Source organism: Penaeus vannamei, chromosome 19 (assembly GCF_042767895.1).
Source record: "Penaeus vannamei isolate JL-2024 chromosome 19, ASM4276789v1, whole genome shotgun sequence".
In the NCBI taxonomy this organism is placed as follows: Eukaryota; Metazoa; Arthropoda; class Malacostraca; order Decapoda; family Penaeidae; genus Penaeus; species Penaeus vannamei.
In genome coordinates this window covers 39,864,578-39,880,534 of record NC_091567.1, presented here as the reverse complement: position 1 = coordinate 39,880,534, position 15,957 = coordinate 39,864,578, and the positions used below count along the sequence as shown (strand labels likewise).

The window sequence follows — 15,957 nt, the reverse complement described above, 5'->3', positions numbered from 1 at the left end:
GATAACTGTTTCCCCAAAGTATCATTGAGAAATCGATGTAGTGTTTGCCAGTTATCAAAAATTGACTGTCTGTTAGAAATAAAACAAATCTGAAACTTGAAGAAATACTATAATACAACTAGAATATAGGAAATTGGTCCTTATAAGACTCTCCATCATATATTTTACATTTCGTACTTATATCAAGAGTTCAGGATACTAATCTAGAACAGTTAATAGATTATTAAATTCTCTTACATATCATACACCAAAAAATTCATGTTTTTGAATGTATTCTATGCAATACATTGAGACCAAGAAAGAATATGCACAGCTAAAAATTGCAATTAAAAAATGCAAATAAAAGTAAGAAGCACAATACAACCTATAATTATAAGATTTCGCGTGTAATTGTTACATGTAATAAACCTACTTTAAGTACAATCCAACGACAGGATAAGTACATAATATCATAAAGCTGAGAGGTCCTTTACGGAGGAAGAAAGTGCTATAATGAGCAAAAATGGCAGTGACAGATAAGTAATGTTAAGATCGATTTTCACATCACGACGGTACTGGCAGTGACCTTTGCTTGGTTGAAAGTCTATTTCTTGTAATTCTCCTTTCCTTCTTTATTTTTTTTATTCCACGTCGTCTATTTCGTCTTTTTGTCTGTCTGTTTGTTTTATTATTATTGTCTTTCGTCGGTACGGACCACAACCACTCCATTGATTTTTTTTTCCATTTATTTTCTTTCTTTCTTTCTTTCTTTCTTTCTTTCTTTTCTTTTCTTTTATCTCTCTCAATTTCTTTGTTGCAGGTTATTGAGAATAGTGAATGTCACTTCTTTCGTTTGCGTGTTATACTTAGGAACCATGTACTGTTTTTAATGTATTTCTCACTATATTTATTTTTCTTTCGCCGTGATATAATTGCAAAGAAATAATAATCTGTTCTTTAGTGAATAATTATACTCTCCCTTCTCTCACTCTCTGTCATTCTTTCTTTCTCTCTCTCTCTCTCTCTCTCTCTCTCTCTCTCTCTCTCTCTCTCTCTCTCTCTCTCTCTCTCTCTCTCTCTCTCTCTCTCTCTCTCTCTCTCTCTCTCTCTCACACACACACACACACACACACACACACACACACACACACACACACACACACACAAACACACACACACACACACACACACACACACACACACACACACACACACACACCCTCCTTCCCTCCCACATCCGACACCACTAAAAAGGAATACACAGACACACGCCACGACGTCCCTACACCTCAGTATTATCCTCGTGAGTGTGGTAATAACGGGGATCCACAGTGCCACGGTGCCTGTTGGTGGCAGAGGTGCCATTTCCAGCCACGGTCATGTACCCCGGGGGGAGAATCTTCCCCTGGCGTCTTCTTGCCAACACCACCGCCGCCGCTACGCTTCCCGCTGCCACCACACAAGCCAGTGCCACCAGTAAGGGCACGAGAGGAAAAGGGGAATCCTGAAAAGGTTTTTGGAGTGTTTATTATTCAGTGAATGATTTGTTTTTTTTATTATTTTGTGAATGCTTGAAGTATCGTTTCGTTATTGTTGATAGACTGGTGGGTAAATGATAACATGTTTATTGATATACACACGTGAAATACACAAGAGAAACTTTTTGTTGAATTGTCAATACGAAGTTCCAGTGAATTCGAATCTAGACTGAAATATATTGTAAATCTCTTTCGGTAGGATATACAGACTATTAATTGTTTTACTTGACTTTACCATGCATTAATTGGCCTAAGAAGTAAAAGCACAAGTTATCAGACAAATTAGTGTTTGAATGGAGGAGGGAGAGATAGGGAGAGAGGGAGGGAGGGAGAGGGAGATAAGGAGGGAGAGAGAGGTAGATAGGGAGGGAGAGAGGGAGAGAGAGAGAGAGAGAGAGAGAGAGAGAGAGAGAGAGAGAGAGAGAGAGAGAGAGAGAGACAGAGACAGAGACAGAGACAGAGACAGAGACAGAGACAGAGACAGAGACAGAGACAGAGACAGAGACAGACAGACAGAGAGAGAGAGAGAGAGCGCGCGACCACGGACACTCGGTCGCGCTGTGTCCGTGCGGCATAAAAGGACTGACCTCGCCTGTGACTCCGGGCTCGAGGCTCCCCGCTGGCCTGTTCCGTAGCGACAGCCTGTGCATGTTGGTCCCGCGCCCGTTGTCCCCCGCCCGTGGCTCCTGGCTGGCTCTCCTGGCTCTCCTGGCCCTCCTCGAAGCCCCCTGAGGAGAGGCGAAGGCGGCGACGGCGTGGTGGAGGCGCCCCTGGCTCGTCACGTCTCTCTTGCCTATCCCACGGGCGGCGTTTTCCTCGGAGCGCACCGTGTAGATGCAGTGGACGAACCACTGGCGCCCGTACGCGACCTGCGGTTCGAGGTCACGTGATTAGTTCGCCCTTGACCCACGATCAGATTATATAAATAATAATTATGATTATAATAATATTAATAAAGAAATAAAGGAATGAATAAACCTCGGTGCGTTATCACTTTGGCTCAAATCTTCCTTTGAAATATATGATAATAAGATTCGCGGCGTCAATACCAGACACTCTAAGAATAAGGCATCGAAGGAAATTCACCGCATCTATACTAATACGAATAAGGAATCGAAGGAAATTCACCGCATCTATACTAACTACGAATAAGGAAGGAATCGAAGGAAATTCACCGCATCTATACTAATACGAATAAGGAATCGAAGGAAATTCACCGCATCTATACTAATACGAATAAGGAATCGAAGGAAATTCACCGCATCTATACTAAACGCCACGAATAAGGAATCGAACCCCCAAAGTACCTCGAACAGTGGGCTTGAATCCAGCGAGAAGCCATCGGCACCGGGTTGGTTCAGGAGGCCGATGACGTCAGGCTCCCCGTCGTCGGCAGCAAGGCGGGCATTGAAGGCTTTTCCTTGGTACTCGAATTTGACGGAGTCGGGGGCTCCTTTGTCCTGGGAAGGCGGGAAAAGGAAGGAAAAATAAGACAATTTGAGTCCTCATTTATGGGAAAGTTGAGTCCTCATAATTATGTGGCAATGGTAGTGGTATATGGTAATGGTAGTGTTTTTTTGTTTTCGTTTTTTTCCGTATTTATCGTATATTTTCAGGTATTCTTCAACACGCCGAGAAAGCGGATACGAAATCCAAACCCAACGACGAATTCTAAAGAACAGACCCACCCCTTCCCGCCCACCTTAAAACCACCCCCCATCACGCCCACGAGGGACTCACAATGATCTTGAAGTTGTGGAGGAGGTTGGGTGAGTCCGCCACGCAGCCGTACTCCTCCGTGCCCGGGTTGTACTTGGGCACGTACCCGTCTACGCCCGTGCAGATGAAACACTTCTCCAGCGTCACGTGGAAACCGACGCCCAAAGCCTGTACCGGGTTGATCATCACGCGCCCATAGATGCGCTCGCCTGAGGGTAGTTAGTGGGCGGTAAATGAATAGATGAATGAAATATATATAAAAAAAAAAAGAGAGAGGGGGGGAAGGAGAGACAGAGAGTGGGAAGGGAGAGAGGGGGGGAGGGAGGGGAGAGAGAGAGAGGGGGAGGAAGAGAGAGAGAGGGGAGAGAGAGAGAGAGGGAGGGGAGAGAGATAGAGAGAAGGAGAGAGAAAGGGAGAGTATAATTATTCCTTAAAGAACAGATTATATTTCTTTGTAAGAATTCCATTGCAATGACATCAAAATGATATTAATCAACAGTAGCAAACAGAAATAATACAAAAAATAATAATAAATAAGATAAAAGAAGGAGGAGAAGAAGAAAGAAGAAGAAAGGAAAGAAGGGGAAGAGGAGGAGAAGAAGAAGAAGTAGAAGAAGAAGAAGAAGAAGAAGAAGGAAGAGGAGGAGGAGAAGAAGAAGAAGGAGAAAGAGAAGGAGAAGAAGAAGAAGAACAAGAAAAAAAATGAAAAAGAAGAAAAAAAGAGAGAAAACGGAGAAGGAGAAGGAGGATGACATCAACACAAAAACAAACACGAACCGGGATAAAAAGAGACATCGGACTCGGTGTCGAAGTCCGTGGTGAGGTCCGACAGCCAGAGCTCCCTTCTGCGCATCAGGTGGAAGATAGTGCTAAGCGTGAACTCTTCGGGGACGGGGTCGGACACCTGCTGGAAGCGCACCTGAGGGAGGGAGAAGGTGGTTTGAGATTGAGTGGGTTGGTGGGTGAAAGGTTGAGTGGGTTGAGGGGGGGGGTGGGTGTATGAGGGGTGGGGTGGGTGGGTTGGTGGGTGAAAGGTGGGTAGGTGGGGGGTGGGTTGTGGGGGTGAGTGGGGGGGGTGGGTAGGTGGGTGGATGGGTGGGTAGTATGTTGTGTGGGTTGGTGGGTGGGTGGGGTGGGTGGAAGGTTGAATGGGTGGATAGGTGGGAAAGTTTGAGTGGTGGGTGGGTGGAAGGTTAAGTGGGTGGGTTGGTGGGTGGGTGGGTGAAAGGTTGGTGGGTGGATGGGTGGATTGGTTGGTGGGTGGGTGGTATAGTTGAGTGGGTGGTAGGTTGGTGGGTGAATGAGTTGGTTAGTGAGTGGGATAGTAGGTTCAGGGGCGGTTAGATTAAGTGGGTGGGTGGGTTGGCAGGTTGATTTTCAGTATTAACGATTATCTAAAATAATAATAATAATAATGATAATGATAATAATACTGATAATAATAAATAAAAAGATAATTAATAATAATAATAATAATAATAATAATAATAATAATAATAATAATAATAATAATAACAATAATAATAATAAATAAAAAAATAAAAAGAAAAATCTCAACTTTTTTCCTACCACTTCCAACTCCCATAAAATCCCCACAAACAAAAATAAATCGACGTGTGAAGAATATAAAAAACACAATGATAATAAAAAATAAAAGGAAAACAACAATGATAATAAAAAGAAAAGGAAAACAACAATGATAATAAAAAAATAAAAGAAAAAAACAATGATAAAAAAGGAAGGGAAAAAAACAATGATAATAAAAAAAAGGGAAAAAAAGTGATAATAAAAGAATAATAAGAAAAGGACCTCACAAAGACCACCCTACCTGCAGGTCGAACTCGACAGGATCCCGAGGGTTGCACAGGAGAGGGAGCGAGTAGGCCACGTCCTCGGTCACCGTGCAGGGAACGAGGAGGACCTTGTACTTTCCGCTGTAGTCGCGTACCTGAAGAAGGAGGAGAGAGGAGGTGGATAAGATTAAGATTAAGATTTCGTTTCAATTCCATTTGTTACAGTGGGTATTATTTGTTGTTACAGATTTCATCCCCCTTAATTAAAAATGGCCTTCCATTAGATTGCACAGCGATAATTATTCCTTCACGACGCAACTTAAACAATCTCTTCCTTGATATGCAACAGCGGGCTAACTTTTTTTTTTTTTTTTTTTTTTTTTTTTTTTTTTTTTTTTTTTTGCTTCTAAATCTCCCCCGGTGTGCAAGGAATGGCCGGGGTGACCATCCACTGGCCGCGCGTGGGATCGAACGCAGGTCCGCAAGATTGCTAGATCAACACGATAACCACTGCACCAGATAAGGATCTGTTTCGTCCTCCACTTAGTTGATATATAAATAGATGTATTAAATCTATATAACAAATTGAATATAAAATATGCTTTTATGTGCAAAGTATGCATAAAGGAGTGATTAGAGTAATGATGATGATTGTAAGGCTAATAGTGATGTAAGAAAGTAATGCTAATAACGATATCAGTACGATAATAACAATAACAATAGCATAATGACCATAATAACCGAATCGTCCAACCCTAACACTATAACCCCCATACCACTTGACATTAAAATAAAAGCAAAATTACTAAGATTTCCAAACAACAGAACAGCTGCACCCACCGCGAGATCCGACACAAACTGCCACTGCTGTTCCGGCTGCGCGTAGGTCGGCTGTGACCTCAGCAGCTCGAGGGTGAAGGTCAGGTCAGGGTGCTGCTCAGAGGTCACGGAACTCCGCTGGGTCACGGCTTTGTGCGTCTTCACGAAAATTCCGCGAAATCTTAGGACGAAAAGGGGACAAGTGAGTTTTTTTTATATTGTTGTGAATGTCTCATGTATTTGTGTGTGTGTGGGCGTGAGTGTGTGTGTGTGTGTGTGTGTGTGTGTGTGTGTGTGTGTGTGTGTGTGTGTGCGTGTGTGTGAGTGAGAGTGAGAGTGAGTGTGTGTGTGTGGGTGGGTGGGGGGGTGTGTGTGTGTTTGTGTGTGTGTGTGTGAGTGTGTGTGTGTGTGTGTGTGTGTGTGTGTGTGTGTGTGTGTGTGTGTGTGCGTGTGTGTGTGTGTGTGTGTGCGTGTGTATCATCCTTAACATCAGTAAGACTGGCATTCTTACCATCAGATACTTATCTTTAACATCCTTAATTAACATTGAATTTTTCAATCACCCACCATCATAAAAAAACACTTTTCTAACTCAAACCTCTCTCTCTCTTTCTCTCCCCCCTCTCTCTCTATCTATCTATCTATCTATCTATCTATCTATCTATCTATTTCTCTCTCTCTCCCTCTCTCTCCCTCTCCCTCCCTCTCTCCTCCCTCCCTCCCTCTCTCCCTCCCTCCCTCTCCCTCCCTCCCTACCTCCCTCCCTCTCTCTCCTTCCTTCCCTCCCTCTCTCTCTCTCTCTCCCACCCACCCACCCACCCACCCACTCACCCACCCATCCACCCACCCTCCATCCCTCCCTCTCCCTACTATCCCTCCCTACCCTCCCTCCCTCTCCCTCTCTCTCTCTCCCTCCCTCTTTCCCTCCCTCTCCCTCTCCCTCCCTCCCTCTCCCTCCTTCCTACCTCGCTTCAGTACGGAAGGACACCACCAGTCGCCCATCCTCCCTTATCCTCATGGCCGTTGGATAGAGGTGGCCGTCGAGCTCACTGGTCGCGGGGGCTCCTATCCCTTGGTGCCAGAGGATGGAGGTGTCGTAGACGAAGCTCAGCCTGTGGGGGTTGGAGAAAGGGTTAAGGGGGTTAGGGTCGTGGGTTTGGGTGTTTTGCGGGTGGTTTTGGGGGTGTTAGGGTCTCTGACTGTTTGGCTTTTTGTTTTTTTTTCTTTCTTTCTATCTTTCTCTTTTTCTTTTTCTTTCTCTTTCTCTTTCTTTTTCTCTTTCTCTTTCTCTTTCTCTTTCTCTTTCTCTTTCTCTTTCTCCTCCTTCTCCTCTCCTTCTCCTTCTCCTTCTCCTTCTCCTCTCCTTCTCCTTCTCCTCCTCTCTCTCTTTCATTCATTTTCTCAGCATAACTTTGATCTATGATAAGCAGACCTAACCAGTGAACGTAAATACATTTGATATTCGTAATTTCAACTATTATTTAAGAACAGTCTTTTTTTACTCTCACAAAGCAAAACTATTTTACGAAATGAATAACAAAGCCACTGAAGAGTTAGCTAAAAAAAATAATAATTTACGAAATAAATAACAAATCCACTGAAGAGTTTCTCAAAAAAACTAATTTACGAAATAAATAACAATTCCACAAGAGAGTTTCTCAAAAAAAAAATATCCCATCTTATCCCACACAAAGCGACGACCACAAACCGAAGATGCGTCGTGAGATCGGTGTGTTGCCAGCCTCCTGTAGCCACGGGAGAGTGGAAGATGTAAGAGACGTAGAGAGGGACGGCGACGCTGACGTAACTCTGCACGACGTCTAAAACCTGGCCGTCGGTCGTGGTGACGCCTCCACACTGCGTCACCAACTCGGACATGGTGTAGTAAGCGACCCAACGCCAGAGGCAGGACTCCAGATCCAGGGCGCGGTAGAATCTGTTGTCATTTGGGGGGAAAAAAGTGTTGTTAGAGTTGGGGTTGGTTGGGGTTGGGTTGGAGGTGGGTTGGGGGTTGGGTTGGAGGTGGGTTGAGGTTGGGGTTGGAGGTGGGGTTGGGTTGGGGATGGGGTAGGGGTGGGTGGGGTTGGTTGGTTGGAGGTGGGGTAGGGGAGGGTTGGGGTGGGGATGGGTTGGGGTTGGGGATGGGTTAGGTGGGTTGGTTGGAGGTGGGTGGGTTGGGGTGGGGTTGGGTTGGGGTAGGGGTGGGTTGGGGATAGGGTAGGGGTGGGTTGGAGATGGGGTAGGGGTGGGTTGGGTTGGATTGAGGTGGGTGTGTTAGGTTGAGGTGGGGTTGGGACGGTGTAGGGGTGGGATGGGGTTGGCTTAGGTTGGTTGGAGATGGATGAGGCTGGCTTGGGTTGGGTAGGTTGGATAAGGGGTGGCCTGGATTTGCCTTTAAAAATTTGATTTAAAAATCACGAAGATAATGAAGCAAATAGAGTAAAAAAAAATTCACCAAAATCACGAAACAAAGTGAAGCACATAGAGTAAAAAAAAAAAACACCAAAATCACGAAACAAAGTGAAACAAAGAGAGTAAAAAAGCTTTACCAAAATCACGAAACAAAGTGAAACAAATAGAGTAAAAAAAACACCAAAATCACGAAACAAAGTGAAACAAATAGAGTAAAAAAAACACCAAAATCACGAAACAAAGTGAAACAAATAGAGTAAAAAAAAATTCACCAAAATCACGAAAAAAAGTGAAACAAATAGAGTAAAAAAAAATTCACCAAAATCACGAAACAAAGTGAAACAAATAGAGTAAAAAAAACACCAAAATCACGAAACAAAGTGAAACAAATATAGTTAAAAAAAAACTTCACCAAAATCACGAAACAAAGTGAAACAAATATAGTAAAAAAAAACACCAAAATCACGAAACAAAGTGAAACAAATAGAGTAAAAAAACACTAAAATCACGAAACAAAGTGAAACAAATAGAGTAAAAAAAAAACACCAAAATCACGAAACAAATTGAAACAAATAGAGTAAAAAAAAAAAATTCACCAAAATCACGAAGAAAATTAAGCAAATAGAGTAAAAAAAAAAAAAAAAAAAAAAAATCACGAAACAAAGTGAAGCAAATAGAGTAAAAAAAAAAACCACCAAAATCACGAAACAAAGTGAAACAAATAGAGTAAAAAAAAACACCAAAATCACGAAACAAAGTGAAACAAATAGAGTAAAAAAAAAAAAAACCAAAATCACGAAACAAAGTGAAACAAATAGAGTAAAAAAACTTCACCAAAATCACGAAACAAAGTGAAATAAATAGAGTAAAAAACCACCAAAATCACGAAACAAAGTGAAACAAATAGAGTAAAAAAAACACCAAAATCACGAAACAAAGTGAAACAAATAGAGTAAAAAAAAAAAAAAAAACACCAAAATCACGAAACAAAGTGAAACAAATAGAGTAAAAAAAAATTCACCAAAATCACGAAAAAAAGTGAAACAAATAGAGTAAAAAAAAAAACACCAAAATCACGAAACAAAGTGAAACAAATAGAGTAAAAAAAACTTCACCAAAATCACGAAACAAATTGAAACAAAGAGAGTAAAAAAAAAAAAAACACCAAAATCACGAAACAAAGTGAAACAAAGAGAGTAAAAAAAAATTAACCAAAATCACGAAACAAAGTGAAACAAATAGAGTAAAAAAAAAAAAAAAAAAACTTCACCAAAATCACGAAGAAAATGAAACAAATAGAGTAAAAAAAAACTTCACCAAAATCACGAAGAAAATGAAACAAATAGAGTAAAAAAAAATTCACCAAAATCACGAAGAAAATGAAACAAATAGAGTAAAAAAACACCAAAATCACGAAACAAAGTGAAGCAAATAGAGTAAAAAAAAAAAACACCAAAATCACGAAACAAAATGAAACAAAGAGAGTAAAAAACGACCAAAATCACGAAGAAAATGAAACAAATAGATTTAAAAATTTCACCAAAATCACGAAACAAAGTGAAGCAAATAGAGTAAAAAAAAAATAAAAAACTTCACCAAAATCACGAAATAAGGTGAAACAAATAGAGTAAAAAAAAACACCAAAATCACGAAACAAAGTGAAACAAATAGAGTAAAAAAAAATTCACCAAAATCACGAAAAAAAGTGAAACAAATAGAGTAAAAAAAAACACCAAAATCACGAAACAAAGTGAAACAAATAGAGTAAAAAAAACACCAAAATCACGAAACAAATAGAGTAAAAAAAACACCAAAATCACGAAACAAAGTGAAACAAAGAGAGTAAAAAAAAAAACACCAAAATCACGAAACAAAGTGAAACAAATAGAGTAAAAAAAAACACCAAAATCACGAAACAAAGTGAAACAAATAGAGTAAAAAAAAAAAAACACCAAAATCACGAAACAAAGTGAAACAAATAGAGTAAAAAAAACTTCACCAAAATCACGAAACAAAGTGAAATAAATAGAGTAAAAAACCACCAAAATCACGAAACAAAGTGAAACAAATAGAGTAAAAAAAACACCAAAATCACGAAACAAAGTGAAACAAATAGAGTAAAAAAAAAAAAAAACACCAAAATCACGAAACAAAGTGAAACAAATAGAGTAAAAAAAAACACCAAAATCACGAAACAAAGTGAAACAAATAGAGTAAAAAAAAAACACCAAAATCACGAAACAAAGTGAAACAAATAGAGTAAAAAAAACTTCACCAAAATCACGAAACAAATTGAAACAAAGAGAGTAAAAAAAAAAAAAAACACCAAAATCACGAAACAAAGTGAAACAAAGAGAGTAAAAAAAATTAACCAAAATCACGAAACAAAGTGAAACAAATAGAGTAAAAAAAAAAAAAAAAAAAAAACTTCACCAAAATCACGAAACAAAGTGAAACAAATAGAGTAAAAAAACTTCACCAAAATCACGAAACAAAGTGAAACAAATAGAGTAAAAAAAAACTTCACCAAAATCACGAAACAAAGTGAAACAAATAGAGTAAAAAAAAACTTCACCAAAATCACGAAACAAAGTGAAACAAATAGAGTAAAAAACTTCACCAAAATCACGAAACAAAGTGAAACAAATAGAGTAAAAAAAAAACACCGAAATCACGAAACAACGTGAAACAAATAGAGTAAAAAACTTCACCAAAATCACGAAACAAAGTGAAACAAATAGAGTAAAAAAAAACTTCACCAAAATCACGAAACAAAGTGAAGCAAATAGAGTAAAAAAAAAAGAAAAAACTTCACCAAAATCACGAAACAAAGTGAAACAAATAGAGTAAAAAAAAACACCAAAATCACGAAACAAAGTGAAACAAATAGAGTAAAAAAAAAAAAAAAATCACGAAACAAAGTGAAACAAATAGAGTAAAAAACTTCACCAAAATCACGAAACAAAGTGAAACAAAGAGAGTAAAAAAAAAAACACCAAAATCACGAAACAAAGTGAAACAAATAGAGTAAAAAAAACTTCACCAAAATCACGAAACAAAGTGAAACAAAGAGAGTAAAAAAAAACACCAAAATCACGAAACAAAGTGAAACAAATAGAGTAAAAAAAAACACCAAAATCACGAAACAAAGTGAAACAAAGAGACCTAAGATTGAGAAACTTCACCTTAGCGATGCAGGACTTCGAAGATCAGCTGAATACTGATAAGGCTCAACTTCATTCACCAGCTGGGAAGTTCTGGTCTCGTTGGTCAAAAATCCGTGCTCGGTTCGCACCTGGTGAGAGAGGAATAAAAAAAAAAAGGATTATGGATTATGGATGTATATTCTTTCTTTGTTTCTTTCGTTTTTCTTTTTTTCTATAGATGAATATTCTTTCCTTCTTTCTATTTTCTATAGATGTATATTTTTTTCTTTCCTTCTTTCTTTCTTTTCTATAGATGTATATTTTTTCTTTCTTTCTTTCTACAGATGTATATTATTTCTCTCTTTGTTTCTTTCTCTCTTTCTTTCTATTTATTTGTATTTTGTAGTTTTATTTAAAGGAGAGATGTATTTAAGGTTATGCTTTGTCTTTTTGACGGTCTGAAATCTTAAGTAAGAATAGAAGAATGAGATGTTTTCTGCTTTGTTTTGTGTCTTTGCATTGTATTTGTTGACAAAATTCAATAAATTTTTGGGTATTCTATCGTATTTTTTCTTATTACTAAGAGATTTTCCTTTGAGCTGTGTTAACTAATCATGCTTTTATGGTAGCCTGGAGAAATGCCCTGAAACATCTTCAAATCCTTACTGTAATAAGATTTGAATACGAGAAAAGGATAACATGTGACACTTAAAAAAAAAAAAAAACTTTTTTCTATATACAAAAAATCCTTTATGACAATTTTTTTATTCATTCATACAAGAAGTTTTCATCTCCCAAAACTCCTGCAAAAACGCTTAATCAATAAATCTCTCAATATACCAAAAATAGAAAATAAATAAATAAAAAACAAATAAAAAACCTCGAATCTCTAAAACTTCTTTTCCACAGAAAATAAAAATTAAAATTAAAAAAAAAAAACTCTAAATCTCTAAAACTTCTTTCCCACCCCCAAAAACATCGACCCGCTTACCTCATGGAAATCCAGCAGATTGGAGCATCGGTGATTGCCTATCCTGATGCCGTCCCTGGACAGCGTGAGCTCGAAGTTGGTGAGGGCGCGGGTCGACAGGACGGGGATCATGCCGTCCCTGTGAGGAATCGCCACCTCGACGCGGACCAGGTTGGGGAGGTCCTCGTCGTCGGGTCCTGCGGGATTCCGGTGGGAGGAGGAGCTGAAGGAAGGTTTGTAAGGGGGTGTGTGGGTGGGTGTGGGGGGTGGGGTGGGATTGTGTGGGGGGTGGGAGAAGGGTGGGGGGCGGGAGAAGGGTTGTGTGTGGGGGGGAGAAAGGTGGGGTAGGGTTGTGGGTGGGTGTGGGGTGGGAGGAGGAGCTGAAGGAAGGTTTGTAAGGGTGTGTGTGTGTGGGGGGGGGGGGAGAAGGGTAGGGGGGGTTGTGTGGGTGGGTGTGGGGTGGGAGAAGTGTGGGGTAGGGTTGTGGGTGGGTGTGGGGTGGGAGAAGTGTGGGGTAGGGTTGTGGGTGGGTGTGGGGTGGGAGGAGGGGCTGAAGGAAGGTTTGTAAGGGGGTGTGGGGGGTGGGGGGGTTGTGAGGGTGGGTGTGGGGCGGGAGAAGGGTGGGGGTGTGTGGGTGTGGTGGGCGGGAGAAGGGTGGGGTGGGGTTGTGTGTGGGTATGGGGCGGGAGAAGGGAGGGTGGGGTGGGGATGTGTGTGGGTGGGTGTGGGTGTAGGTGTGTGTTTTATTGTTTATTCTCTCGGTGGAGGTTTTTCAGAACATTTGTCAAGTGTGACTTTATTGTTTATTTTCATTTCTCTCTCTCTCTCTCTCTCTCTCTCTCTCTCTCTCTCTCTCTCTCTCTCTCTCTCTCTCTCTCTCTCTCTCTCTCTCTCTCTCTCTCTCTCTTTCCTTAAAAGTTATTCCATAATCTTTACCTTTCATTCCCGGAGGCACATCGACACGAAAAAGTCCCTTACTAGCATACAATAATCTGACTCAAACCCACGACGTCTCTCACCTGTGTACTGCAGCTTTGCCGTGAAGGGATCGGCGCCGAACGTCCCCTCGTACCTCGGAGGACACAAACCGCCTTCCCGGTTGATGCTGACGGGCGCCGAGGACGACTCCAAACCCGCGTCGCCGTCCACGGAGTACGCGCGGGCTATGCACTGCACGCGGCTTCCGGTGGAGAAATACACGCTGTCTAACGTTATGCTTCGAGTGCTGGAAAAGAGAGATTGCGTTATTGATTTTCATTGTGATTTTAGGACAATGCGCGAGAACTTTGAACTTGTAGAATGGTATGAATGAGAAGGAATATCTTGTAGAATGGTATGAATGAGAAGGAATATCTTGTAGAAAGGTATGAATGAGAAGGAATGTCTTCACAGTACAAGAGATGTGTATTTGACCGGTTTTCGAATATAATTCTGACGAAGATATATTCGAAACCGGTCAAATACATCTCCTGTACTGTGATATTCCTTCTCATTCATACCTTTCTACAAGATATTCTTTCTTATTCATACCTTTTCTACATTTATCAACTTATTCCAGTCAGTCAATGATTCAGAATACATCCCATTTATTTAGCAACCGCGTCGAGAGATCCTTCCCTCATCTCACCTGGTGAAAAACGTATCAGAAGAGACGTCCTTCAGATCCTTGCTGACCCCATCGTATCCTGAAGGAGCGGCCACTCGCCACCTGAAGGAGGAGAACGTCTGGTTGATCCCCTGACGAGCGCACAGGGGCCCCGTCACCTCGAAGTCCGGGTGCTTGGGGTCACACGCCTGGGAGAGCACGGCGAAAATTGTAAATACTCTGATGCTGATGTTATTATTTTGATCCGAAGAGCAATGTCGAAATGAAAGAAAATGTGGAAAGGTATGAATAAGAACGAATATCTTCACAATACAAGAGATGTATTTAACCGGTTTCGATTATATCTTCGTCAGAAATCATGTATTTCTGACGAAGATATAATCGAAACCGGTCAAATACATCTCTTGTATTGTGAAGATATTCGTTCTCATTCATACCTTTCCACAATTGTCAACATGAATACGGTTCATGAAAGAAAATGTCAATAAGAGAAAAAATATGTCAGTATTATGAGAAATGATCCAAGACTCTGTTAGGAGAAGAGACCATTGTCAATATTAAGAAAAACGATCGAGAATCTTAATTAATAAATAAATGCATAAATCTAAAAATAACAATAATAATAACACAACAATAAGACAGAAAACACGCTATGACATACACTCAACGTCCTCCACTTATTACTAACCGTAACGCAGATCACAGGGTATCCGGGCACAGGTAGTGGGGCAGCGTAGGGTATGTCGTAGTCACGTAGAGAAACGACCACAGGGGGCGCTGGGAACGTCACGTCCGCCACGACGTTCATTTCCTAAGGGTGAAATGAGCGTTTGTGTTGAAGTTTAAGGTAAGTGGAAGGGGGAAGGTGAATGGGGTGGGAAGGGGGAAGGTGAATGGGGTGGGAAGGGGGAAGGTGAATGGGGTGGGAAGGGGGAAGGTGAATGGGGTGGGAAGGGGGAAGGTGAATGGGGTGGGGAAGGGGGAAGGTGAATGGGGTGGGAAGGGGGAAGGTGAATGGGGTGGGAAAGGGGAAGGTGAATGGGGTGGGGAAGGGGGAAGGTGAATGGGGTGGGAAGGGGGAAGGTGAATGGGGTGGGAAGGGGGAAGGTGAATGGGGTGGGAAGGGGGAAGGTGAATGGGGTGGGAAGGGGGAAGGTGAATGGGGTGGGAAGGGGGAAGGTGAATGGGGTGGGGAAGGGAGGAAGGTGAATGGGGTGGGAAGGGGAAGGTGAATGGGGTGGGAAGGGGGAAGGTGAATGGGGTGGGAAGGAGGAAGGTGAATGGGGTGGGAAGGGGGAAGATTGATGGATAGATGGGGAGAGGGAGGGAGGGGGAGAGAGGGAGAGGGAGAGGGAGGGAGAGAGAGAGAGAGAGAGAGAGAGAGAGAAAGACACACAAACAGACAGACAGAAAAATAGACAGAGACAGATAGATAGACACATACACAGAGGGAAGGAGACAGCATAAGAAACGAGACAAACAAACAGACAAATCTTCAAACAAACAAACTTTCCAACAAAGACAACCACACCTCACCCACCCCTAACACCCCCCCCTTCCCAAAAAAAAAAATAATAATAAAATAAAAAAACACTCACTTCAATGTACACAATCGCCTTTGAAGTGACGACCTCCACCTTGGACGCGGGGCCGAGGTCGGACTTGAGGTGGACCGTGAAGGCTTCTCGGTGCTCCTTGATCCCGTCGCCGAGGACCACCAGCTCCACCTCCTGTCGGGACGCGTTGGGGGCGAACGCCAGCTCTGTCGGGCGAAGGGGGGGGAGAGGGAGGGAGGAGGGGAAGAAGAGGGGGGTGTTATTTATTTATCTTGTGATTTAATGGATGTATTTTGCCTTGTTTGTGAGTCTTGATAATGATAATGATAATGATGATAATGACAATTATGATGATGATGATATTGGTAAGAATAATGATAGTGATGATGAGGACGATAATAATGATAATAATTTAAACA

The 15,957-nt window shown here is 41.4% G+C and overlaps 2 protein-coding genes across 2 annotated transcripts in view; both read right to left on the bottom strand.

Moving 5' to 3' along the window:
* Positions 1 to 974: 974 nt before the first annotated feature.
* LOC113800496 (FRAS1-related extracellular matrix protein 2) lies at positions 975 to 15,740 on the bottom strand. The gene is made up of 15 exons (XM_070134465.1): positions 15,581 to 15,740; positions 14,671 to 14,793; positions 14,004 to 14,170; positions 13,396 to 13,601; positions 12,398 to 12,573; positions 11,446 to 11,555; positions 7,557 to 7,784; positions 6,814 to 6,960; positions 5,870 to 6,029; positions 5,065 to 5,184; positions 4,014 to 4,155; positions 3,258 to 3,445; positions 2,825 to 2,977; positions 2,105 to 2,386; positions 975 to 1,483 (listed from the first exon to the last, which is right to left on the bottom strand). Exons 2-15 carry the CDS (start codon positions 14,788 to 14,790, stop codon positions 1,262 to 1,264), a joined length of 2,421 nt encoding a protein of 806 aa, XP_069990566.1. The 5' UTR covers positions 14,791 to 14,793; positions 15,581 to 15,740; the 3' UTR covers positions 975 to 1,261.
* Positions 15,582 to 15,957, bottom strand: part of LOC138865002 (FRAS1-related extracellular matrix protein 2-like) — an 8,129-nt gene continuing 7,753 nt past the window's right edge. The window contains exon 11 of the mRNA XM_070133674.1: positions 15,582 to 15,712. Within this exon, the coding sequence (XP_069989775.1) occupies positions 15,582 to 15,712 (131 nt within the window). The remainder of the gene's footprint in view (positions 15,713 to 15,957) is intronic.

Bases quoted from the DNA above. Each gene is read 5' to 3' on its own strand.
- LOC113800496 (XM_070134465.1), bottom strand. From the start codon at position 14,790: ATGAACGTCGTGGCGGACGTGACGTTCCCAGCGCCCCCTGTGGTCGTT. The intron at 14,171-14,670 runs GTTAGTAATAAG...GTGCTCTCCCAG, and splicing joins ACCCTGTGATCTGCGTTACG to GCGTGTGACCCCAAGCACCC. The intron at 3,446-4,013 runs GTTCGTGTTTGT...AACTACCCTCAG, and splicing joins CGATGTCTCTTTTTATCCCG to GCGAGCGCATCTATGGGCGC.